This window comes from Nuphar pumila, chromosome 2, assembly GCF_984573655.1.
Source record: "Nuphar pumila chromosome 2, dmNupPumi1.hap1.1, whole genome shotgun sequence".
NCBI lineage: Eukaryota > Viridiplantae > Streptophyta > Magnoliopsida > Nymphaeales > Nymphaeaceae > Nuphar > Nuphar pumila.
This window is the reverse complement of record NC_143250.1, coordinates 133,708,996-133,736,737: the sequence shown is the minus strand read 5'-3', so window position 1 is coordinate 133,736,737 and position 27,742 is coordinate 133,708,996. Positions and strand designations below refer to the sequence as shown.

The 27,742-nt window shown below is 38.4% G+C and overlaps 2 protein-coding genes across 2 annotated transcripts; one reads left to right on the top strand and one right to left on the bottom strand.

The window, feature by feature from the left end:
* The first annotated feature begins 12,540 nt into the window (after positions 1-12,540).
* LOC149847166 (fibrillin-5, chloroplastic-like) lies at positions 12,541-15,865 on the top strand. The gene is made up of 7 exons (XM_089996857.1): positions 12,541-12,980; positions 14,168-14,283; positions 14,405-14,527; positions 15,146-15,244; positions 15,352-15,396; positions 15,492-15,565; positions 15,686-15,865. Exons 1-7 carry the CDS (start codon positions 12,674-12,676, stop codon positions 15,753-15,755), a joined length of 834 nt encoding a protein of 277 aa, XP_089852983.1. The 5' UTR covers positions 12,541-12,673; the 3' UTR covers positions 15,756-15,865.
* Positions 15,866-16,407: 542 nt separating this feature from the next.
* Positions 16,408-25,771, bottom strand: LOC149847165 (BolA-like family protein). Its single transcript, XM_089996856.1, has 3 exons — positions 25,679-25,771; positions 16,939-16,961; positions 16,408-16,839 (listed from the first exon to the last, which is right to left on the bottom strand). Exons 1-3 carry the CDS (start codon positions 25,739-25,741, stop codon positions 16,653-16,655), a joined length of 273 nt encoding a protein of 90 aa, XP_089852982.1. The 5' UTR covers positions 25,742-25,771; the 3' UTR covers positions 16,408-16,652.
* Between the last annotated feature and the right edge of the window lie 1,971 nt (positions 25,772-27,742).

The following is a 27,742-nucleotide window of genomic DNA, read 5'->3' as shown; positions in this document are numbered from 1 at the left end:
CCGCTTTTTATACCTGAATTCAATGGTTCTCCATAAACAGAACTGACTCAAACCTGACCTCACTACAACAAAGTAGTAGATTAGCGACGACCACATTCTGTCGCTAACCATGTTAGCGACGGATTAGCGACAACGAGGCGACAGTATGCTTACGTCGCGAATATTTCGACGCTAACCGGCGACGGAATAATTCCGTCGCCAGGTCCGTCGCTAATTGCGACGGAATAACGAGCGCTATATTCCGTCGTCAATCCGCCGGTACTAAACGGCGACCACGGCTTGGCGACGGATTTAATTTCGTCGCTATGCCGTCGCTAGATTAGTATGAATAGCGACGGATGGTTCCGTCGCTAAGCCGTCGCTAGATTAATATGAATAGCGATGGATGGTTCCGTCGCTAAGCCGTCGCTAGATTAATATGAATAGCGACGGAATCATCCGTCGCAAACACGAAAAAAAATCAAAAAAATTTATTTAAAAATTAATTACCGAGAACTGTACAATTTCTATTTCCTGTACAATTTATATTTTCTGTAAATAAAAAATAAACCACACAAAAAAATTCATATAACAAGTATCTATAATAATTAATCGTTCCACCTTAAAATTAAGAAGTTTAATTATTTACAATTCAACAATTACAATTAGGAAAAATAAAAAAAATAGAACTTCTTCAACACAGTCCTCTAATCATCGCCAAGATTTTGTGCGTCTTCTTGTTCATTGTCTTTATCTATCCCTTCAGCTCCACTACCCTGATTATCGCTAGCAGCCTACACAAGAAAAGAACAGTCAGTATTGATAAACAAAATATAATGAAATAAATTACACACTATATGTGATTCTATCATGTGCTCATGTGTGATCTAAGGCAATAAAAAAACTCTATATGTGATTCTATCATGCTCATATGTGTGCTAAGGCAGTCAAAAAATTGAATATGTGATTATAGCATGTTCATATGTGTTCTAAGGCATCTAAAAAAACTCTATATGTGATTCTACCGTGCCCAGATGTGCTTTAAGGCAGGCAAAAAACTATATATGTGATTCGATCATGCTCGTATGTGTGCTAAGGCAGTAAAAAAATTGAATATGTGAATATAGCATGCTCATATGTGCTCTAAGGCAGGCAAAGCCAAAAAATTTATATGTGATTCTATCATAAATGATATATAACATTTTCATATGTCTTCTAAGGCAGTTAAAAAACTCTATATGTTATTATAGCATGCTCATATGTGTGCTAAGGCAGTCAAAAAACAGAATATGTGATTTTAATATGCTCATATGTGTTCTTAGGCAGTCAAAAAACTGAATATGTGATTATAGCATGCTCATATGTGTTCTAATGCAATCAAAAAAACTTTATATGTGATTCTATCATGCTCATATGTGCTCTAAGGCAGACAAAAAGTTATATATATATATATATATATATATATATATATATATATATATATATATATATATATATATATATGTGATTCTATCATGCTCATATGTGTGCTAAGGTAGTCAAAAAATTGAATATGTGATTATAGCATGTTCATATGTGTTCTAAGGCATATAAAAAAACTCTATATGTGATTCTACCATGCTCAGATGTGCTTTAAGGCAGGCAAAAAACTATATATGTGATTCGATCATGCTCGTATGTGTGCTAAGGCAGTAAAAAAATTGAATATGTGAATATAGCATGCTCATATGTGCTCTAAGGCAGGCAAAGCCAAAAATTTTATATGTGATTCTATCATAAATGATATATAACATGTTCATATGTGTTCTAAGGCAGTTAAAAAACTCTATATGTTATTATAGCATGCTCATATGTGTGCTAAGGCAGTCAAAAAACAGAATATGTGATTATAATATGCTCATATGTGTTCTTAGGCAGTCAAAAAACTGAATATGTGATTATAGCATGCTCATATGTGTTCTAATGCAATCAAAAAAACTTTATATGTGATTCTATCATGCTCATATGTGCTCTAAGGCAGACAAAAAGTTAAATATATATATATATATATATATATATATATATATATATATATATGTGATTCTATCATGCTCATATGTGTGCTAAGGCAGTCAAAAAATTGAATATTGATTATAGCATGTTCATATGTGTTCTAAGGCATATAAAAAAACTCTATATGTGATTCTACCATGCTCAGATGTGCTTTAAGGCAGGCAAAAAACTATATATGTGATTCGATCATGCTCGTATGTGTGCTAAGGCAGTAAAAAAATTGAATATGTGAATATAGCATGCTCATATGTGCTCTAAGGCAGGCAAAACAACTTTATATGTGATTCTATCATGCTCATATGTGTGCTAAGGCAGTAAAAAAATTGAATATGTGATTATAGCATGTTCATATGTGTTCTAAGGCATCTAGAAAAACTCTATATGTGATTCTACCATGCTGAGATGTGCTTTAAGACAGTCAAAAAAACTATATATGTGATTATACCTGAGAGGGACCTGGAATCGAAGATCCCCTATCCTGAACAGCGGCCTTGATCTCATTTCGGAGAAAGGGGGCGACGGTGTATTGGAAGTAGTTATTCAGTGATTCATTAATGATCTCGCGTACATCATCACCGGAAAGAATAGTCGGCTGCTTGGAGCTTATGTCGGCGCAAGAAGTCGGTGAGCCGTAACTGGAAGAACCAATAACAGGTGAAGTGTTCATATTACTCCCAAACCCGAACACGCGACCTTTTTTGGGTTCACCTGCTGCAGTCACCCATGCTGTAGGATCAAATGATGGATGCTGAGTAGCGTCTTCGCCATATCGCTCTACCATCTGTTGCTTATATGCCTCCTACAAAATAATGTTTAAAGTATTCATTAATAATTAATGATAACATTATGATAACTTGCATATATATTGCAATGATTATTAATAGAATTAATACATACCGTTGTCGTTCTCGCCTTCTCTGATACGAAGACTCCCGTGGTCTTCCATTTATGTGTTTCTACAAACACGTCCTTATATGGTACACTGCTTTCTTTTTCTGCTTCCTGCGAAGTTAAATGACAAAAGATTTAGTACACAAGTTTGCAACAATACTTATAAAATTAATATTATATATTGATGAGTTACCATTTTCTTTAGGTGGCTCCCAAATGTCTTAGATCCACCTGTGTGTAGATGGGCTTCGAGCATCTTCGATCGATTTTGTGAAGCCTTCGCAGAGCGATTTTTAAATGCTTCTTCCGCCCACTTATCGCACATTTCATCCCAGTAATCTCTCCTGATAGTAATAGGACCATGGCCCTTCCACAGTAATGGATCATCTACTACGCCAGATGCTTTTTTTGCTGCAGTCTTCATAGTGTGCAGCATGTCTGCAAATCGATTGGCAGCCACCTTCTGCCACACCTTCCTTGCATCATTTTCTTCCACCGTAGTTGCAAAGCGATTTGAAGTCTACAAATATTTTCAGAAAGTTAGTAGACATTGCTTAAATAAATTAAATATGAAACACATTAACTATGAGGAACAACTGTATACCATGAATGAGGACCACAATCTGTCTAACACCTCCTTTGGGTACTCTTTCCATTGAGCAACTGGTCCTGGTAGATGTTGAAGAAGTGAATTCCTAATCTCCCGTACTACTTCTTGTGGCTCAAACCTCGTGCTGCACATGAATTGTTACACAGTAAATATCAATATAAAATATTTAAAAGATATGCAATAATTGAAAACAAAATACTTACGGTCGATTATCGATATACACTATTCGAATGAGTCTTCTTGTGCCAGCCTGAGAAGACCCTGTTTCCTGTGTTGGCTGTTGACTTGTGTGATCAACTGGTGTAGGTGGGTCGTGTACAGGCGCAACATCATCTGTAAAAAAATACATTAGAAATTCTCAGAATGTGCATTTGAACTAATCAAGCATCTAATTAGTTATATGATATACCTATCACAGGAGCCCGTGAAGATGAAGGTTGAGCCTGACTACTACTGGATGAGCGACCACTATAACCTCCACGAACCATATTCTAACAAATAACATATGTCATACAATACATTCAAATAATTCACATCAAGTATTACAATGCATTCAAGTCATTCACATCAAGCATTGCAATGCATTCAAATAATTCAAATCATTGACATCAAGTATTGCACTAATTCAAATCATTCGTTAATTGCATAAATTATAATACATTCAGATAATTGAAATCATTCACATCAAGTATTACAATGCATTCGAATCATTCGTATCAAGTATTACAATACATTCAAATAAAATTTTTAATCATTCACACCAAGTATTGCAATACAACTCACATCAAGTATTACAATGCATTTAAATAGAGGTTTGTAGTATAAGATTTTGCTCACTAGCTTGAGAATTCTTCCTCGTCACTAGTTTGACTTTCTTCTTCTTCTTCTTCTTCTTCTTCTTCTTCTTCTTCTTCTTCTTCTTCATTGTTTGCCCATCCACTTGGTACATCATTTGGATCACATTCCTCTATGAATGTTTCATCAGCCAATGGAGATATGACATGCATATCATGCGCAACATCGTGACCATAAGCGAAGTCACAGACATCATCTGATTGATAGTAATCACTGTCTTCAGCTAACTCATCTTCCTGTAACTGATCATACTCGGGGTATAGTTTGGATTTCACCTTGCAAACTGCCCACCATTCATTTCTATCTGACTTTTTTATACTCGGATATGAAGTATAATAAACTTGTTGAGCTTGTGAGGCTAATATGAATGGTTCATATGTTCCAAACCTGGATTTATGATTCACCTCCACAATGCCTGAAGCTTTGTCGAGTCTTGTTGCAGTTGGATCAAACCAATGACACTTGAATATCGTAACCCTGTTATTCATGCCTAAGTAAGTCAACTCCATTATTTCCTCTATAACACCGTAGTAATCATGTTCATTTTCATCGTAGCTGCTACCCTTGACACATACGCCACTATTTATCGTTGATTTGTTTATACCGTAGTCTTTTGTATGGAATCGATAACCATTTACGATATACCCGTTGTAGCATTGCACAACTTTGGTCGGACCATTTTCTAAATCACATATTCCTTGATCTTTAACATCACCATTGCGAACCTACGCACAAACATAAACAATGATTGTGATCACGATCAATTAAGTAACTTAGTGTTGTTTATAAGTACAAAATTTATGTTAGCTTCTTTACCAACTGTTTCAACCACTCCACAAACTTAGTTTCACGTTCTTTTTGTACTTCTGCATCAGTGAGATGTGAAACTTCATTTCGCAACTCCAGATCAAATCGTCTGCAAACCACAAATACTTATATTACCGAGTCATGTATCCACATATAGAACATAAAAGGATTTATAATTGAGTTGCATATACATATACTTACTCGATGTATGGGTCGATTGCTGAGCAATTAAAAAGAATATAGATGTGTGTTGCATCTTGCTCTCGATCTGTCAATAGCCTTGATCGGCAACTACCAAATGCATGCCCAAGTGGTTGAAATATCGACAGCTTGTCAGCTACAGTTACTTGTTCTCCATCATCGTTACGGGGCGGGCATGTGTAATGTGTTGGAATATGAGGTTCGAAGTACATAGATGAGAAATTTGAAATCTCTTCTAAAATGTACGCCTCACAAATAGAGCCTTCTACTCTTGCTTTATTACGAACCTTTTTTTTTAGGTCGAACATGCATCTGACAAGAATATACATTTCAAATTTTAAATATCTGTCATTAAAGAGACAAATATAAAAAAACATATACCTTTCAAATGGGTACATCCATCGATATTGCATAGGGCCACCAACCCTTAGTTCATATGGCAGATGTATGATCAAATGTTTCATAACATCGAAAAATGCTGGCGGAAATATCTTTTCTAACAGACAAACAGTGGTGATGACAGAGTCCTCGAGATTCTTTATATCTGATACAACGACCTCCGATGCGCACAATGTTCTGAAAAATCCGCTCAACTCCGACAATACCCCCCATATAGGTTTGTCTAACATATCATGGAATGCTAGGGGTATCAATCGTTGCATAAAGATATGACAATCATGGCTCTTCAACCCATATAATTGTCCATCGTCAATCTTCACAGCCCGAGCAATGTTAGAGACATATCCATCTGGAAATCTCAGTTGTTTCAACCATTGACATACATGTTTTATTTGATCAGGTCCGAGCACGTACTTCACCTTTGGTTTCAGTACTTTCCCATTATACTCTTTGAGTTCCAATTCTGGTCTTTTACATATTAATTTTAAATCCATACGGGCCTTCAGATTATCCTTTATTTTTCCTTTAATATTCATTACTGTATTGAACACATTATCAAACACATTTTTCTCTACATGCATCACATCCAAATTATGTCGTATCAATAGGGTCGGCCAATACGGTAGTTCCCAAAAAATAGATTTTTTCGTCCAATTGTGATTCTTCCCAAATCCACGAAAGGGTGTAGGACTGCGGGCATCTGTTAATACATCTGGAAAGTATCGCAATCTTCTTAGAATCTCTATGCCAGACAATCTTGAGGATGGACCTTCCGTTTCAGTTGTGCCTGCTGTAAATGCATTCTTTTGACGTCGGAACGGATGATCGCTGGGTAGAAATCGACGATGGCAATCAAACCAGCAAGGCTTCCTTCAATGCCTCAATCTAAAAGCTTTGGAATCCTCCATGCAGTACGGACAAGCCAACCTCCCATGTGTGCTCCAACCAGATAACATACCATATGCAAAGAAGTCACTGATTGTCCATAGAACAACGGCCTTCATGTTGAAATTTTGTTTTTTGTGGGCATCATACGTGAAAACACCGTCATCCCACAGTACTTTTAATTCATCAATCGTATATGGATTATCGTGCACCACATTCACCCGTGCATCAAAATTGTTTCTAAATTCTTCTCCATGAAACGTCCAGTTCTGATAATCACTCACAAAACCCTTCCTGTATAGGTGATGTCTAACGCCATGAGGTTCTACAAATCGATTATTCTTACAAATCTTGCAGGGACACCTAATCCGACCTGTGGGATCTACCGTACTGACACTTGCCGTTGCAAATTCAATAAAACTATCGACACCATCCATATATTCATGCGATAACTCATTGTCCACTAACCTACGGTACATCCATTCACGGTTTGCAGTCATTCTGTCGTATGATGTTACGAATAGTATCCTAACCAGTTAAAAGAGAACCATCAAAATGCTATGATGAACAAAATATCAAATTTATCATGCAATATATGATGTCATACAATCACAAGAATTATGATACATGCATTGATAACTTAATATTTTCATGTGCAAACTATTCATGACACGATACATTCATTTGAAGCATGCTTTCAGTATACAATTTCACATGGAAGACATAATCAAATTGAAAGTAACTACATGTAAGCATTGATACAATCACATCAAACATTGCAATACATCAAAATAATTCATATCAAACAAATGTCAAACATGTACCTGCAGCAAACACACTTCAATATCCCACTAACTACTACCATGCATAGCATGGACTCCGTACTCCAAAAATAAGAACACTTCTATTCTCATACATTAAAATCATGCTCAGCATGATCTCCGAACTCCAACAAAGCAGTCCTAGATATCAACAACTAAGTGAGTGTGTGAACAATAAAGTGTTACATTCAATAAATTAAATAACATGTGATGCGCTTGCATCACTTACTCACCACGGGTATTTACCCGATTTGCATTGTTTTTGTCACTTACTTACCACGGGTGGCGGGGCACAAGCGAGTTCCGTTGAGAAATCTGCAAAAAACACTGTGTTAAAATGAATATTGAAGCTAATTAAGGAAACACAAACACTTATGCAATGCAAAAAACAACTAAACTGTTGATGATATATCTAATGATGAAATGCGATGAAATAAAGTGAAAAAGAAGCATTGATGATATATTTTTTTAAACTAGCGTCTTCCTCTAAAAAAAAGGGAGAAAAATTATAAGTGCACTCTGAACCTTGTTTTTGAAGCTTGAACATCAAATTGTAGTGAGAACTCGATGAAAAAACTAAAGGCTAATTTTTCAAATTGCTCCCATGTTTTCAGTATAATTCAAAATTGCACCAATGTTACAAAACTCACCTCAGGCCATGAGCTTGAAACATAGCATTTGAGTATGGTCCAAACAAATGTTGGACTTGGAATAGTTATGAACAGAACCAATGGTTTGTTCTGTCTTTTTTGTTCATACCATCAAACATACCCTAAAGGTACTGTTTTTACACTAAAATGTCTTGAGTACATATAAATACACTATTCATTTCTAATTTCTTTTTGCATACAATGCAAGAACAAAAACATAACTAGAATACTATCCTATTCACTAATGCACTATGTACAGAATCTTTTGTGTATTAAAAACACCTTTGAACACCTATGAGTGGCATGCTTCAGTCCTCTTCCCCATTAGAAAAAGTGCAGGACCAGGTACAACATACTATAATTACCACCTCAACAATTAGACATACAACCCGCTTAACGCCTTCTTTTTTGTTCTCATTAGAGTTATTTAACAAAGACTTGCCATTTAATGCATGCATAAGCCCTCACCATGCTTAGTAGGTTAAATCGACGCTAAGAAAACATGACAGTTACTGTATGGGAAGTTGAGCTAAATTTCATGTCCAGACAAGAAATGCTGCCATACGAGAATCCCATGTCCTCACACCATGTTAAAACAAACCTTTCTGCAATAAAGGACCTCAACTTCTTCCAAAGGCCAACATCATGGTGTCCATGCATGATTAGAAACTCACAAGTAGTCAACCAAGACCATCATCAAGAAGAATACTTAAAGTGCTGCATGGGATCATACATAAGCTATCTAAGAGCCAAGAATCTAGATGACACTAATGTTGCAGACCCTAGCAATGGGCAATCAGCTATGCAGGTCCTGAAAATAAAAAATCCAACTTTTAACTAATAATTGTAATAGGTCTTGAAGCCCATTTTGGTTGCCAATTTCCTAATTATCAATGAACAATGAAAAAAAAATGCTGCATGGGGACAACAGTAGGAACCCTAAACCTCCACCCCTAACTAATATCTAAGTTTAACACGAAATCGTGAATACCCAACCGAGAAAATTGAACTGAATCCCAAAAGAGATAAAAAAGAAAAAATAAGAGTAAAGCTAAGCTCTTCCAGCTTCAAACTTGGGAACTTCATGAAAATCATGACTACCCAATTCAGAAAAAGGAGTCCAAAACTACAGAAAACAATCCGAACAGAGCAACAAAAACCGAGCACCCCAGATCCCCGCACCAACTCCAGAAACATTAACATGAAACCATGAACACCCAGCTCAGAAATCTGATCCAAGATTTCCGGACAAACAAAACAGAGGAATAAAATTTAGGATTCACTCCCAATTCCATGGCAAACTTCGACATGGGGCCAAAAATACCCAACTCAGAGAAATGAACCAAAATGGAAAATGAAGCCTGAGAGAGAGAGAGAGGTTGGGATGATGAAACAGAGACAATGAAAATGACCTCTCCTTCAATTCAGAAAAATGGGCCGAGCGAAGCTCCACAAGAAAAAGAAAAAGATTATCAAACGGTCCTCCAAATTCGTAATCCTCGCATCCCCCAAATAATTCACCTCAGGCCATGAGCTTGAGGCAAGGCAAGCTCAGGCGAGGTTCACCGCCGATAGCCCGGGCTCAACCTCATCGGCCATCGCCGGGGCGTACAGCGTGAAGAAGAAGAAGAAGAAGAAGAAGAAGAAGAAGAAGAAGATTACCTGCGCGTCGCCGGGCGGTGGCGGGAGGTTGACGGGGAGCGGCAGCTGGCGAGCGCCGGCTGGCGAGCGGTGGACGGAGAGCGGCGGCTGGCAAGCGGCGGCGGCCGGACGGTGGCGAGAGCCGACAGGCGGCGGGAGGGAGAGGGCGGCGGGCGGGAGCAATACAGCGAAACAGGAAAAAGAGAAAGAGGGATGGGATTAGGGATTTACGCGACATTTAGCGACGGAATGTTTCTGTCGCTAAGCCGTCGCTAAATCAAAATACAAAACAAGCGACGGAATATATTCTGTCGCTACGCCGTCGCTAATTAGCGACGGATTAGCGACGACAGAGTTCCCTCTCTAAATCCATCGCTAAAATGGTGTTCTTGTAATAAAAAGTAGCGACAAAAACTGTAGTCGCTAATCCGTCGCTAAGTAGCGACAGATTAGCGATAAAAGTTGTTTTCTCGCTAATCCGTCGCGAATTAGCGACAGATTCTATCTCTAGCTAATCTGTCGCTAATTAGCGACGAAAAAAATCCGTCGCTAATTTCCGTCGCTAATTAACAATTTTCTTGTAGTGCCTGATTATGTACCCGGACCTGTTTTATTCTTGAACTGACCTAAACCTGAGCCTGTTTTGTACCCAAACCGACTCAAACCCCAATCAATTATATACCCAAACCTATTTTATAATTAATAATACCAAAAAAATGACAAAATTTTGGTAAACATTATGTTATATAAGCAATTAAATATTTAAAGATGCTGATAAACTTAGAATTAATATACATTATCTTTTAGTGATCAAAACTTTAATTTATTTTTGTATAGATACTTCTCATTGCCTATGCCGCGTGGAAATTTGTTAGCTTGGCGTAAACCTCAAGTCTAAAGAATAATACTCAAGAACTCATTGAATTTGATGCAATTTGAATATAATATATCATTGATGCCTTTTTATTGGTATGAAAATATGTTTTATATTTAAATTTTAGCCTTATTTAAAATGGTTAATAAACTTTTCATTTGTTAGCATATAATCTTCTTAAAGAATAGTTAATTATATTAATTTATATATTTTTTAGTACCTTTAATTATTGGGCTCCTAGTGCCAATGGCCCCAATCAAGTGACCCAATTCTCTCGTCATAAAAGAAAAAAAGGTCAAGAATACCAATCATATCAAGACCCAAGCTAAAACCCTAATAGATCATACCTAGACCCATTGACCCATACGAGTACTTTTTCAAGTCATACCTAGACCCGTTAACCCATATGAGTACTTTTTCAAGTCATGCCCAGATTCGAACATGATTTGGATCAAAACTGGTTTATTAAAGTCCCAACCCAATTTCTAACTGTATCTGAACTCTAATTAGATTGGGTCAGGTTTGGATCTTAATTTTAGATTCAATTTAGAATCAGGTCTGATAAAGACCTGAACCAAACCTGAACCGGCCACACCCCTGGTCATGCCTAGCATATTAAAGCCTTCTAATAAATAAGTAGGCCAACTATCCGTGTCCTTCAGTCTCTGCCCGCTTTTCATGACTAACCAATAAATTAGGGTCTAACATAATCCAATAAATTCTAGCCTATTAGTCTTCATATAAAAGGTCTAAGTTCAATTATGCATTATAAGTTAGGGTCTAAAATAAAATAATGCAGTAAAGTGTTAGCCTATGATAATAGAGGGCAGAGTCTGAGGAGGCATCACATGAAATGCTCGTTGTGGTTTGATTTTACGTCCAAGAGGCTGTGAACTTTGATCACACCTCTTGGTCTAACTAGCCCAATGTTTTTGGACCAATTTCTCTTAACCTTGAGCTTAGGTCAGGCTTGGCTCATAAACCTGGAGGGATGGGTTCGACCTTTTCATATAATACTCAAATCCATTCACTCATCTACCAATTTTATGTGCAAATAAATCTCTTTGAGGGTGTGTTTGAATGTAGGAAAAGTGATGTAAAATGGAAAAAAAAAAAAGAGGTACAAATTTTTCGCCCCTTCCAAACGAGAAAGACTTTTTGGCTAAGCGAGTTTTTTCTAAAAAAATACATTTTTTTTATAAAAAAACATTCTTCCGTGAGAAGGGGATGGAGGAATGTTTTCTACCAAGAGAATTTATTTTTAAATTCCCCGTCACCCATCTCACCACCACCACCACCCATCATTTCATTATTGCCACCACCATCCTCTCTCTCTCTCTCATTTTTTCACATTTTCCCGCTATTTTTCTCATGCTATACAAACAAGCAAAAAACTTTCTTTTGAAAAACTTCTCTTATTAAAAACTTTCCTAAGCAAAACTTTTTTTCCTACTTGAGTTTTTCTCTCTTCCAAAGTGCCCTAAGGATCAATTGACAAGGGTATCATTGTGAATCAGCCTGTATTGTACCGTATCTGTCCAAAATTGATAGAAATGATGTAATTCAGCTTTTTTAATTTTATTTTTCAAAAAGGGTTTAAAATATTTTTAGTATTTTTTATGTTTTTACTGACGTATTATTTGCTGGTTAAAAATTGACCGATTCAGCCTCAATTCCGTTCAGAGTCTGAATCATTTCAAATATCGAAACACATTGCCCTCGACAACAACTTTGAAAATGCTAAAGATCCAGAAGATGGACGTTTTATATTCAATGGTGGTGGCCAACCGACATATTAAAAAATCAATTCAACCCCTTATCACATCAGCAAATGGGGATGGTCCTATATGTGAACTCTATTGAATCTGCCAAAACGACTCACTTTGCTTTATTAGATTCAATGCATTACTCAATTAAAGGGTTGGGGGTCAATGAGTAGTGTGAAGCTTAAAAAGCTTAAGCAGACTCCCAACCTCTGCGGAGCTTGACACCCATTACTGAAGTCATCATGGCCATCAAGCTTCCCGGAGCACCAGCACAACAATGCCACGTGTCGACCAACAGGCTCATCATTGAGAAGATGAGATATAGCAGACCAATCTCAGCCACCCATTCGAAGGGAAGGGGTTGTGGGGGAAGATCAGCATACCCAAATGCTGGGTTGAGGTCAGGTGGGTCTACCACCATCATCAACAAAGCTGAGGATGGGAGGCCAGCAGGGCCTTCGGTGGCTGGTGGGGGGCAAGGAGCAGGTATGGTTTCAGAGTGCAGGACTGTTCCTGAGATCAAGAAGGCTCTCTATCACTCACTACAAGGTACGCCCCCTTTTTTGCCTTTCACAGTCTATGTAAAATTGCAAATTTTATAGAGAGAGAGAGAGAGAGAGAGTTGTTTGGTGATGTGTGAAAAGGGAAATTGAGAAACTGGTCTTTTTATCTGATTGAATGAAAATAGGATTCTAAAGGAACAGAGAAAAGAGTGAACTTTTGCTATACGTGAAGTTAAAATGGGTTCAGCTAAGGTCTTCAAGGAAAAAAGATCATTCGAGAAAGAAAAATGTAAACTAACAAGTACAGAAAGATCTCATGTTTGTTACTTTCCCTGTCATATGTGATTGTCTTCGACATCACGATTTTTATCATGTTTTTTTTTTTCAAAAGCAGATACAATGCTGAGAAAATGGGATATTTTCAAAATATTTCCTATTTTGAAATATCGCGATTTTCTCATGATATTAAAGCAAGTAAAAGCAGTTTTATTTTATGATATAAAAATATGCTACTTCTATTTCTATTTATATGTATATATATATATATATGTCCGTAATGTTATTGTAAATGCCAAGATTTTCCTGAGAAAATTCATTTTTCTTCAAAATGTTATGATATTGTCCCTCGTCGAGATTTTCCCGAGAACAATATTTGTGTCATTGTTTCCTGTAATTAACAAAAAGTTGGATGAAATTTTTGGCTTACAATAAATCTTCAGTACACGTAAGAAGTTAAACTTCCTTATTAGAAAAAGAAACGCACTTCTTCTACATACTCGTAAACAAGAGTTATTGGCCATGGGAAGAAGAAACATTTCACTTTTTCTGCTTTTTTAGCTAAACAAGCCCAACCAAAAAAGCAGTGAAACAAGAGTTAGTGACAATGGGAAGAAACATTTTCCACTTTTACTGTTTTTTTTAGCTAAACAAGCCCAAGCAAGAGGATGAAAGATCCTTTGAAGACTTATTTTCTATCACAAAAACAAGAAGAACGCTGCTTTTGTCCGTGAACTTTTTGTCTGCTATTAAACGAATGAAAGAAGACCTTGGAAACATCTTTATTATCAAATATTATAAAAGATGCGCAGTTAAACGTACACGTCCAAATGGTGCAAGAAAGGCTGCAGTGGTTAGTGAGTCATGCTCCAATTGATGCCAAAAGTTTAAACTCATGAGTGATTTTACTATCTGATCGTACACTATATGATTCTAATAAAATTCATGATTGAAAAGGAATCAATAGAGGAATTTTTGGGGTACCCTCCTCAAGTAAGGCAGAAATTCAAGGGTTGGTGAAGTTGCTAGAGTCCCGCAATCCAAACCCTGATCCAACTATAGATTTACAGAAGGTAATGACTAGTGAAGTACCATTTCATTTATTAATTGGACTAGAAGCTACACACGATTCTTTCTTTTTCCTTTTCCTTTCTGAGATTGAATAAAGACATAAGTTATAGATTGTTCTTTTAGGTGGGAGGCCGTTGGAAACTCATTTACAGTAACATTTCAATATTGGGTACAAAGAGAACCAAGCTAGGATTGAGAGATTTTGTCAGCCTTGAAGATTTCTTGCAGACAATTGATGTTGTTGAGGTATGGCATTTCTCTTAATCTTTTAAAGTTAAGGGGCCAATATTTGCTCATTCAAATATTATTTTCATCATTTAAGAAGCTCAACAGTTTGTGTAGCCAAAAGAATATCATCATTTGATTGAGATTCAGTTTGTGTAGTCAAAATGATGTCCAGTATAAAGCAGAACTTGGCGACTCCTCACAAACGTGACAATAATGGCTTCTGTGAGAGACCAATGCAAAACCCAGTCATCCAACTAGGCTGCCCAGCCCAGACCATAGGCTCAAGCCTGGTTGACATGGCCCAATGGCTAAATGATCTGGGCTCAGGCCTGGCCCAGCCCAGTTGAACCCACATTGGATATGCTAGTACCTGGCCTGGCCTAGTTTTGTATCTAGGTCAGCTCGAACTCTACCTGTGCCTGACACTGAACCAACTTGGGACTGGATTTTGGCCAGGCCCAGCCTGATGACCAACCATATTTGCACCAAGTAAAAGTACGCCAGGACCGAAACCCGAGTTGGCAACAGAGTCAGAATGTCTATTTGTAACAAATAGAAAGGAAAACCAGAACGGTTTCAACTTTTGATCCAATCTTCTTTGGATGTTAAGGTTTGAAAATTTGGATTTTTTGGCAGAGGAAAGCAGTGAACATAATCAACTTCCAGGTAAGGGGGTTGAAGATGTTGAAAGGGCAGCTTACAATTGTGGCCTCTTTCAGAATTTCATCTCCGACTGTGAGTAATAAAAAATCTCAAGAATACTTACTGATTATGAAATCTCTCTCTGAGACACAAAAATAAAGACCATAATACTGCATCTTTTGTTAATGTTCCATAACTAGAGAGTGGAAATTGAGTACCAGGATTCAACAATTTCTCCTGATCAGGTATGAAACTCTTAGTTGTTTCTATTCAGTGCTTACCAATATCATCACCAAAATCTTCTTCATTGCTAATGTGGTCCCTTGTTTGAAAATTTCAGCTTTTGAACATCTTCAAAAAGAACTATGACCTGCTTCTTGCAATTTTCAACCCAGAGGGCTGGCTTGACATAACGTACTCTCTCTCTCTCTCTCTCTCTCTCTCTCTCTCTCTCTCTCTCTCTCTCTCTCTCTCTCTCTCTCTCTCTCTGCCTGCGACCAACAAAGAAAAATGTTTGGTTCTTAATGATGCAAGATATGTTGATGAAGACATGAGAATCGGGAGGGACAACAAAGGCAACCTATTTGTGCTGGAAAGAGCATGATAGAAGCCATGCACACCAGGGTTCCTACAACAAAAGCTCAACGATTTTGAATGAATATCTACTCAAATTTGTACTAAAATATATCTTAATCAATATTACCTTCGAGCTCATCACCTGTGCCAAAAATGGTTCTTGCTGCTAATTGTGTCTAATGATACAAGATTTAGTTTCCAATATCTTAACCTGGCTCATATCATCACAGCCTCAAACCACACAAGTTTGTAGGACAGTTGCCTCAAATCAAGTAGAAAGATAAGCATCTCAAGGTTCCACGGCATAAGTCTCAATAGATCTAAAAATTCCAAGCATTATCAATTCCTGAGAACATGTGTGTGTTTTTGTGTGTGTGTGTGTGTGTGTGTGTGTGTGTGTGAGAGAGAGAGAGAGAGAGAGAGACAGCACTCATTAGGATCCTTCAAACATCGTAATTTCAGATTTTTCCAAGATCTGAACCTGTAGTGTTTACCACAGTTTACTCTGTAGAAAACATGTACCAGAATATTCAAGTTCTTTTATAAATCAATTTGATCCAAATCATATTTTTTACTAAACAAGCAATGATAAACACATCCAATCCAGATCAAGGAAAAAAACCTTGAAACTATGATTTTCCAAGGGTCCTACTCAGTGACCTAATTTTTTGTGGGTAGGATGATCCCTGTAAAACTAACGCATCAATAAATATCATCTTCCAGGTTTCACTTAAAGCAATAATCCATGAACATGAATAAAGGTACCGAGCAAAGCAAATTATCAGGGAGATGTCCCTTTTATGAACTTATATGCCTGATAAAGTTCAGATTTTTAACATTCAACACAGACTAAAGGATTCATATTGTTCACCGTGACTGTCACAAGTATTCTGAATGTAGAACCAGGTAAGCTTCCTGGGGATCTTTATGCAGCACTGTTAGCCTGCTGTTGTTGTTGCCATTGAAGTGGGGTGAGCGCTTTTGTAATGGATAGGGCGTGAATTTGTTTCAGCTCTTCTGCCAATGCAGAATTCACCATCCTGTGCCTTTCCAGCAGCCTTTTTCCCTCAAATTGCTCAGAGACTATCTCGACAGAAAAGCTTGCACCGCACCTGGTTGTAGCACACATTTCACCAAAAAACAATAAAGAGCAACAGAGACAAGTGGTAACAAAAAAGAAGAATATGATATATTCTTGGCCAAGATCTTACCCTCCCGATGTGTCAACGACCTCCTATTCAACAGAAAAAGAAACAGTAAGAATACATATCTTCGTTCCTTTTCCTTTTTTGGATGGACAAAGTGAAGCAAATAGATAAACAGAAAAATGGTGTACGCATACACATCCACACGAATATTAAAGCATGTACATGGCTATGTTGCACGATCTCAAGCACATGAATATGACACAGGAAAGAAGAAAAATAACACATGCCAGGATATTTAAAGAGACAAGTAAATGAAAGCAAATATGTCTGTCTGTGTGTGCATACATGCAACAAGCTGTTTTGCAAGGTAATGGTACTATTTCAAGTGAAAATCCCACTTTGATTGTTTGCATCATTTCCTGTACTTGTTTCCCAGCCTAGAAAGTTGAAACCCCGAACTAGTTTGGCAAGAGATGCACCCCCGTAATTAGGCTAGCTTTTTATAAGATGGATGAATAAGTTGCACCACTTGCACAAGGAGGGTTAGAAAGTGAGGCCTTTTGGATTGGAGCACTTGTAGGCCAGAAGCAACAAAGCAATCGTGCAAAGAGAATGGTAATTGAGATGGAATAGTGGATCTTGTTCTACCTAAAATAGGACTATGATAAAGTAGAGATCCTTGATTGGGATCATGATCTTGGGGAATGACCACATAAATGCACATTAATTCCTTCCGAACAAAATATAAAGTACAAAAAACAGGATTTTATGAATTCAAGAATAGAACTTAGTATATCTCAAGCAAACAAAATGGAAGAAAATTAGAGCCGAAGATCACTGACAAATAAGCTATAAAGTGCCTCAACAAACAGCTCTAGTAAAAGTTAAACACAGATAGCCAAGATAAGAGATTCAAGAATTCCTAACAAAAGATTTGATCTTTACCTAAACCAGTTGTTAGGTATAAGAAGGTAGGGAGAAAGAATTCAAAGGAGAAACATGGGTTGTTTAAAGGAAGTGGTCTTGATGAGGTGGAATAGTCCCATATTGCTTTTGCTTGAGTTTTCTGAGGGCTTTATAAGCAACTAGTGAACTCATACACTTGTTCCTGAGAACAAGAGAGTGGGATGACCACCACACACACACGCGCGCGCGTGCGCGCACCCGCCCGCCGTGCCGTGTCGTGCCGAGCCGGTTCGGGTTCGGGTAATTGGCCCTTTAGGGCCATATCCAATCAAGACAAAGTACCTTTTTACCCAAAGTTTCTTTGGATTTGGATTCTATCACAGGTTATGGGAAATGATAACGGGTCACGTCCCCTCGAATTCCGTAACGGGCTCCCGCCATGTTTCATAACCGTTCGTGGGTTATAAAAGCGTGGTCAGGGGTGGGGTTACGGATATGCTGAGAGACAGACGCTCTGATTTCTGGAGCTCTGCGTTTTCTCTTTTCCCTGCCTCTCTCTCTTTCCTGAGTTATCCCGAAAGGGGTTGTTCTGCAACTTTGGTTCGAAGAGGTTGTTTTCGAAGGACGATCCGCCGGAGTGCACCGTTCGGTTCGTCGTGGCTATTGTATCCTGGGGGAAGGACGCCGGACCCTGATTTGCACTGTATGTGGGGGCGAATCTTCTCTAAGGGGAGTACTTTTGTACGCCTTAGCCTGTTACATAATCTAAACATGTGTCTGTTGTTTTCTTTATGTTCTTTGCATCTGTTTGCTCTTATGCTGTCGTCTGGATTTTGGTTGTTTGCGGAAACCGATATGCCTGCACCCTGTTATTGTTTCTGTCGTCTGTTTATCATGCTATTTACACTGCTATATTTCCTGATTCATATCGTGTTATATATCATGATGACGATTATGAAACTGTGTGATCCGAAATATGATCCAACAGTCTTAGAGAAGATTCTAAGCATGTCGACCTCTTCCGCTTTTGTACCAAAAGTGGACATGTCCGGTATGCCGGAAAAGTTTGCCGGTCAGAACTTCAAGCGTTGGCAGCAACGCATGAAGATCTGGTTCACTACGATAGGGCTGTTGAATGTTCTGGAAATCGACTGCCCTTCGGTGTCTGATACTAACCTTGACCCTTCTGCAGTCACTGCGGCTGTAGAGTGGAAAGAAAAGGACAGTATATGCCGTGGTTGCATACTGTTGGCTCTGTCCAACACATTGTTCGATGTGTACTGTTCTTCGTCTACCACTGCTAAGGGTCTATGGGATCAACTTGACAAGAAGTACAATACCAAATACCAAGGTCTTGAAAAGTACTCAGTTGCCAAGTTTCTGAAATATCAGATGGTAGAAGGCAAGTCGATCACTGAGCAGGCACACGAGTTTCTGCTACTGCTCCATAGTTTGGCTGAGGCTGAAATGAAACTTCCTGAGAAGTTTCAAGTTATGACCATCGTAGAGAAATTTCCTAAGTCTTGGGTAGACTTCGGTATGTCTCTCAAGCACCGTAGAGGAAAGATTTTCCTAGATGATCTTATGGTAGCCATTGCCATTGAAGAGGAGCATAGGAGTCAGAAACAGATCGTGATGCCAACTGAACCGCCTAAGGTGAACATGATGACCGGAGCTTTTAAGGGCAAAGCACAAAAATCGAAATCTGCAATGAAAAACCAGTTTAAACCTAAGGTCAAAATCCAGAAAAAAGGCAAAGAACAAACCTTGCTGGAATTGTGGGCAGGTTGGGCACTGGGCTAAGGAATGTCCTTCCAAGAAGGCCAAAGCTCATGGGACCACAGACGGAACGCCTCAAGTCAACATGGTGACTGAGGTCGTTGGAACCAGTACTGGGTATGTTTCTGTTAACCCACAAATCTATCACGTTTATGAGCCAACTGAGTGGCTGGTTGACACTGGGGCTAATGTGCACGTTTGTGCTGATAAGTCTGTCTTTGTCTCATACCAGGCTGCTGCAGGCAGATCCGTGACTATGGGCAATTCAACGGCTGCAAAGGTGTTAGGGATTGGACGCGTGGATCTGAAGTTTCCTTCAGGACGAGTTCTATCTTTACACAGAGTGCACCATGTGCCTGTAGTTAGAAGGAACATTCTAAGTGGTTCATGTCTTGTTAGAGAGAGTTATGAATTTAACTTTAAATGTAATAAAGTTGTTATTTTACATTCTGGAACTTTTATTGGCAAGGGGTATTTAGATGATGGTTTATTTAAACTTCGTGTTGAACATGTTTGCAGTGATAAATTAGAAAATGATGTTTCTTTTGATTCATTATCTAATGTTGCTTATAACATAGAATCATCTGATTTGTGGCATAATAGATTCGATCATGTGAATTTCAATTCTGTGAAACGCATGATGAACTTGAAAATGATTCCTGAGCATTCCATTGATAAAACTAAAAAATGTGAAATTTGTGTGCAAGCAAAACAATGTAGAAAACCATTCCATACGATTGTTAGAGATTATGAAATATTGGATCTGGTGTATACAGATATCTGTGAGTTTAATGGAGTGTTAACTAGAAATCATAAAAAGTATTTTATCACTTTTATAAATGATGACACTAAATACTGTTATGTGTATCTGCTTAAATCAAAAGATGAAGCTTTTGATAAGTTTCTTATTTTTAAGAATGAAGCAGAAACACAAACTGGTAGAAAACTTAAAAGATTGAGGTCTGATAGAGGGGGAGAATATACCTCTAATAAACTCGATGAATATTGCAAGTCTGTTGGAATAGTTCATGAGTTTACTGCTCCATATTCTCCTCAATCCAATAGGATTGCAGAAAGAAAGAATAGAACCCTAACTGACATGATAAATACTCTACTTAGGAGTTTTGGATTACCTACCTATATGTGGGGGGATGCTCTGAATACGGCTTGTCATATTCTGAATAGAGTACCTCAGAAGCATAAAGATAGTAGCCCTTTTGAACTCTGGAGAAATAGGAAAGTCAGCTTAAAATACCTTAAAGTGTGGGGGTGCCTTGCTAAGGTACTTGTCCCAGAACACAATAGGAAGAAGCTGGGTCCTAAAACAGTAGATGTTGTCTTTTGGGGTTATGTAGAGAACGGCTATGCCTACAAGTTCTTAGTAGTTAAGTCTGAGATATCTGGCATAGATGTTAACTCTATTGTTGAGCTTCGAGAAGCTACATTCTTTGAGGATGTATTTCCCATGAAAGTTGGTGTACTTCAGAATCTTTCTTCTTTAGATATACCTTCAACTTTTGGTTCCATTCCCGAACATGTGGAAAGGGTGACAGATGTGGGGGTAGAACCATCTTGTTCTCATCCTAGACTCGGTGAGTCTGAGGAAGTGGTTGAACCTAGAAGGAGCAAGAGACTAAGGATTACCAAGGATTTGGGAAGTGACTTTATCACTTACCTTATCGAAGATGATCCTCCCACTTTCCGAGATGCAATGGCTTCACCTGAAGCAAAGCATTGGAAAGATGCCATCAAGAGTGAAATGGACTCCATTATCTCTAATGGTACTTGGGAATTGGTTGACCTCCCTCGTGGTAGTTCCACAATTGGGTGCAAATGGATCTTTAAGAAGAAGTTGAAACCAGATGGATTCATTGACAAGTACAAGGCGAGACTGGTTGCCAAGGGGTTCAAACAAAAGGAGGGAATAGACAATTTTGATACCTATTCTCCGGTTACCCGGATGACCACTATTAGGGTGCTTATTGCACTGGCTTCCATTTATGATCTCTCGGTCCATCAAATGAACGTGAAGACCGCTTTCTTACATGACGATCTTGAAGAAGAGATCTATATGGATCAACCTGAGGGTTATGTGGCTCCTGGTAATGAAGATAAAGTTTGTAGACTTGTTAAGTCATTATATGGACTAAAACAAGCCCCTAAACAATGGCATGAAAAGTTTGATAATATTATTTTATCATTTGGCTTTGTTGTCAATGAATCTGATAAGTGTGTTTATTGTAAAGTTAAAAGTGATGGTTGTATTATTTTATGCCTGTATGTTGATGACATTCTATTGTTTGGTTCCAATATGGGAATTGTTAATGAGACAAAGTCGTTTCTTAGTAGTAAGTTTGATATGAAGGATATGGGTGTTGCAAATGTGATCTTAGGCTTAAAGCTAACTCGTTCAGCTGAAGGGTTACCATTTCTCAATCTCACTTTATTGAGAAAGTACTTGTGAAATTTGGCTATAACCAAGAGAGATCTGTAGCAACTCCATATGACCCTTCTATCCCTCTTTATAAGAATACGACTGGTGTTCCTGTGTCTCAATTGAGGTATTCCCAGATTATTGGAAGTTTGATGTATCTTGCAAATTGCACAAGACCGGATATTTCGTTCTCCGTGACAAAATTAAGTAGATACACAAGTTGTCCAAATCGCACTAATTGGAAGACATTGGACAGGGTACTTAGATACCTGAAAGGAACTATATCCTTGAGTTTGCATTACAAGAGATTCCCTGCAGTTCTTGAAGGATATAGTGATGCGAGCTGAATAGCCATGAACTTTGGAAGTTATGGCGTGACAGGGTATGTATTTACCTTGGGTGGCGGCGCAGTCACCTAGAGATCAGTAAAGCAGACCATCTTGTCCCGGTCTACTTTTGAGGCTGAACTCTGTGCTTTAGATGTCACAGGATTGGAAGTTGAATGGTTAAAGGGACTTCTTGAGGAACTTCCTTTAATGTGCAAGCCAATTCCTGCGATATCTGTGCATTGTGACAATATGGCCACTATTGCAAAGATTAAAAGCACAAAATATAACCAAAAACAGAGAAGACACATCCAAGTCAGAATAAAATCTGTAAGGGAACTAGTGTCTCAGTTAGTGGTTGTTGTGAACTATGTTGGATCCAAAGAGAACACAGCTGATCCATTAACGAAAGGACTAGATAAGTCGTTAGTCCTAAAATCCAGAGAGGGGATGGGATTGAAACCCATCAGTAGTTCATCTGCAGTAGCAACCCAACCTATCTGAGTGGAGATCCCACAAAGAAGGTTCAATGTGGTAATAACAAGCTGTAGGGTGAACTGGATAGCACCTTATTAAATATGATACCTTGTATCTGTGTTTGTTCCCCTGTTTAATCTAGAAAGGTGTTGTAGCTGCAAGTTAAGGAAGAGTTAAAACTCTGAATGGGTTCAAAGTCTTCTAGGCGAGATGTCAGCAGTGCATCTTTGGAGAAGCCCACCTATGTGAGTGTGACTGTGTGGCCGCAGTTCAAGGAATTGGGTTATTCCTGAAGTCACTCATGAAACAGGATTCGGGCGCATGGCCTTTAACGTGCCGCCCCTAAAGATTACAACCAGAACCTTTATCATGTTGTTGCTGATGGACACTCCTACACCAAAGGTTCAAGTTCAAGACTTCAGTTCACTTCGTTCCTGTGGGGGTAAAGTTAGTCAACTAAGGTAGTGGTTCAAACCGGAAGGTACCATTGCTGAAAGCATGATATGTCCTGTTGCAGATTGTCTCATCTTGCACCTTGGTTTCCTCCCGTTTCATTCTTTGAATTTGTGGGGGAATGTTAGGTGTAAGAAGGTAGGGAGAAAGAATTCAAAGGAGAAACATGGGTTGTTTAAAGGAAGTGGTCTTGATGAGGTGGAATAGTCCCATATTGCTTTTGCTTGAGTTTTCTGAAGGCTTTATAAGCAACTAGTGAACTCATACACTTGTTCCTGAGAACAAGGGAGTGGGATGACCACCACACACACACGCGCGCGCGCGCGCCCGCCCGCCGTGCCATGTCGTGCCGAGCCGAGCCGAGCCGAGCTGAGCCGGGCCGGGCCGGGCCGGGTTCGGGTTCGGGTAATTGGCCCTTTAGGGCCATATCCAATCAAGACAAAGTACCTTTTTACCCAAAGTTTCTTTGGATTTGGATTCTGTCACAGGTTATGGGAAATGATAACGGGTCACGACTCCTCGGAGTCCGTGCCCGTTATGGCTCTTCGGATTCCGTAACGGATCTCGATCTTTCGAAGTCCGTTAACGGGTCACGTCCTCTCGGATTCCGTAACGGGCTCCCGCCACGTTTCATAACCGTTCGTGGGTTATAAAAGCGTGGTCAGGGGTGGGGTTACGGATATGCTGAGAGACAAACGCTCTGGTTTCTGGAGCTCTGCGTTTTCTCTTTTCCCTGTCTCTCTCTCTCTTTCCTGAGTTATCCCGAAAGGGGTTGTTCTGCAACTTTGGTTCGAAGAGGCTGTTTTCGAAGGACGATCCGCCGGAGTGCACCGTTCGGTTCGTCGTGGCTATTGTATCCTGGGGGAAGGACACCGGACCCTGATTTGCACTTTATGTGGGGGCGAATCTTCTTTAAGGGGAGTACTTTCATACGCCTTAGCCTGTTACATAATCTAAACATGTGTCTGTTGTTTTCTTTATGTTCTTTGCATCTGTTTGCTCTTATGCTGTCGTCTGGATTTTGGTTGTTTGCAGAAACCGACATGCCTACACCCTGTTATTGTTCTTGTCGTCTGTTTATCATGCTATTTACACTGTTATATTTCCTGATTCATATCGTGTTATATATCATGATGACGATTGTGAAACTGTGTGATCCGAAATATGATCCAACACGAGTGCCATCGCCAAATACAATTACTCTCATCACAGCATTGGCATTGTCAAATCAGACACCTATACTATCCTTTTCAGTGAACTAGTTTGTTTCCAGAAGAGAAACCTATCTAAGTGGGTTCTTCTGATCAAACATTAAAAACGTAAAACACTTGTGTACCACCGACATGGATACACTCCTCATTCAAGGACCAACATCAGACAATAGTCTACAAATATTTTGAAGCATCCTACTCCAATAGAACATAAAGACTGTCTCATATATCTAAACCTGACTTTATGAACCACAAATATGGGTGGCTGTTAATAGTGGCAAAAAGTACACCTATCAGATTTGAACATATTCACTACCAGATTGTAGAGTCCAAATCACCTGCCTCTGAATGAGTATATGTGGCCAACCTTATTATGCAATAAGGGTCACATAGATGGTATCTCCTATTATCCAAGTAGACATTAGAAGGAACTGATACAACCTAGTGCACCATGAGCATGAGCCCTTCCTTTCCTATTTGAAGAAGCATTGGATCACAGACCCATGGTTAAGTTATCAAGAAGGCTTCTATAGGCTGCTATCAACAACCACATAACCTTGCCCTTGGAAAGGATAGATTATGATTGAATAGCATTTCCTCGTGGCCCACTAGGTAGAAGTAAAAGGATTTGAATGAAAAAGTACTCCCCAAAACCCCCCACTAGCAATACTGTAATGAATTACCACTTTGAACATTCACAACAAGAAATTCATTAGCATCATCAATTTTACCAGGAAACATGGCTTCAATAAACTTTTAGAAATCGAACTTCGGAAAGAAGACTGCGATGCCGATGACTCTCAGTACATCACTAAAACCAGAGTTGGGAAGGAAAACTCAATTGGCGAAAAACTAGTAGCAGTGGAACTTAATCCTTTACATAGAGATCGATCAGCAGACTCAAACTAAGATACCCACAAGCACAATTTCCCAAAAGGAAAAACTATCGAGAGAGAAGAACAAATGTGCAGCAGAGTCACAGAGTCAACACATCTTATACAAGGAACAAACTCATTCATGTGATTGTATCAAAGATATACCCAAAGGACTAACGAACAGCAATCGATGGTAGTGATTATCCTGTAAGTGTCATTGATGGTGATGCAGAAGATTGGAAAAAAAATGATGACCCAATTGAGAAATTTCCACATCAAGCATCATTTCAAGAGGACCAGGTTCAAATATTCAGGAAAAAAAAACAGAGAGGAAAAACTGACCATGTGGGAAGGCCTCAGCTTGGAAGACAGGGCAGCTTCCACCGCCTCCTTTGTGATACCCATCTCTCTCTCTCTCTCTCTCTCAACCGCAGAAGTCGGAGCCAGAAAAGTGGAGGTATATGTAATGGAATGGGCGTTGAAATCGGCAGGGATGCAAATGGGTCGGAGCTTTGACTGGAATAAACCCATATTTGCAGATCCGGGTGGCAGGTATTTCAATCCAAGTCAGTTTCGGAAGTTATACTGATAGTCTGATATCAGTTGGATATTTTTGGATCAGGATCACAAATTGTGTAATCCCACATGGTTGGATCCATTTTAGAATCGGTTCCAATACAGATGTCAAAGCATCAGACTTTACGGATCGAATCCAACTCCATTTAGTCAGATTGGGTAGGCCAAAACTATATCCAATTATAATCGGATGTGGATATGGTTTTGATTTTTTGCTATTAAGACCGGATTGGCATGAGCGTTTCACCATCCGCATGTGATGGATCTAATATTGGCCACATCTGACCTGAATCCGAACTGTTCACATCCTTAGTTTCCAAACTTGATCCTGTCTATGCTTTGGGCATAACAATAACAGATTTCATCTCTGGATCTTGAAGTTGAATACAATACTCAAATCAGATCTGGATCCAATAATGGACAGCTTTACACAAGTTGGATATAGTGACGAATCAAGCATGTTCCAACTTATATCCAAACCTGTTTTCATACGGGAACCTGTACAACACTTGGGTTAAGTTTAATTCTTTTTATGTTTACACTGAGAAACTGCCCCCAAGATTAGAGACCTGGCTATGCTGGCTTTGCCTGCCGTACTTACTATCATTGTCCTATTAATGTAAAACTCCATGGGCTTACCCCTTACCTCCAGGGAGTCGCCAGGCTTCAATTTGCGCAAGGGGTGACGCCCATGAGATTTGAACCTAGACCACCTGCCTGGCAGCCTAGGTCCCATCCCACTACGCCAATTCCTTTTGGGGCTTGTCAAGTTTACTTTAAAAGGCATAGATTAAAAAATAATAAATACTAAATTTAAATTAAGTTCAAACATTAGTTATTTTTTTTTAATGACTATATTGTAAGATAAAATGATGTATTTTTCTAAATGACCTATAATTTTTTAAATCCTCCCGATGTCCAAAGCCGCAAATATTCGGATGTAAAATGATTATTTTAACCTTTACATATATGAATTTCTTCTATGCAAATTTTCTACCAAATATATGCGCAAGTATTGCATCCAAGATCTGTGACATATTTTGTCACTGATATTGACCCAAAAAATAAAAAAATTTAAAAAAATATAAAAAAAATAGAAATAAATACCTTTTCAATAACACCTGATTCGCTGAAAAACAATGAACGAATCCTGAGATACAACCTTCATAGCATTTCTATAATAGAAGATGAATAGACACAATTATGCCTATCTTGATTATTATATACTAATTTTCGGTTACCTATACTAAAAAATCTAGAAAAATAATTAAAAGGATAAAGATAGATCGAGATGTTAGTTTTCTAATGCCACCAAAATCACCTTGATTTGATGAGCGGTTGAAAATGAACTTTCCCTAAAAGATAGATTGTTCGGTTGTTTCTTTCTGCAGAGCATATTTTTATTCTGATTTTAAAACTAAAAAACAGAAACCCTAAAGGGGTTTTCGATTCTAACTCAAAACAGTAAAGTTATAGGCCTATGTCTCAACTTTTTAATGACTATAAAAATATTGGTTTTTAACGTTGATCAGAGAGATATAGATCTGAGAACAAGGATTATATTGTAACAAATATGTAAATATGCAAATTTTCTCATATATATGTAAAGTTCCTCTTATATATATGGATTTCCTGATAAACATATGAATTTTCTCATGTATGTGTAGATTTTCTCATATATATGTGAATTTTCTACTAAATATATGTTAAGTTCCTCTTATACATGCAGATTTCCTCCTAAATATATGTGGAATTCCTCCTATATATAAGGATTTTCTTCTAAACATGCAAATTTTTTCCTAAAATAAGCGAATATGCAAATTTTCACAC

What these genes read in the sequence shown, in the direction of transcription:
- LOC149847166 (XM_089996857.1), top strand. Translation starts at nt 12,674, where the DNA reads ATGGCCATCAAGCTTCCCGGAGCACCAGCACAACAATGCCACGTGTCG. An exon ending in AGACAATTGATGTTGTTGAG is followed by an intron (nt 14,528 to 15,145) that starts GTATGGCATTTC and finishes ATTTTTTGGCAG; the next exon opens with AGGAAAGCAGTGAACATAAT. An exon ending in CAACAATTTCTCCTGATCAG is followed by an intron (nt 15,397 to 15,491) that starts GTATGAAACTCT and finishes TGAAAATTTCAG; the next exon opens with CTTTTGAACATCTTCAAAAA.
- LOC149847165 (XM_089996856.1), bottom strand. Translation starts at nt 25,741, where the DNA reads ATGGGTATCACAAAGGAGGCGGTGGAAGCTGCCCTGTCTTCCAAGCTG. An exon ending in AGCTGAGGCCTTCCCACATG is followed by an intron (nt 16,962 to 25,678) that starts GTCAGTTTTTCC and finishes TCTGTTGAATAG; the next exon opens with GAGGTCGTTGACACATCGGG. An exon ending in GTCGTTGACACATCGGGAGG is followed by an intron (nt 16,840 to 16,938) that starts GTAAGATCTTGG and finishes TGCTACAACCAG; the next exon opens with GTGCGGTGCAAGCTTTTCTG.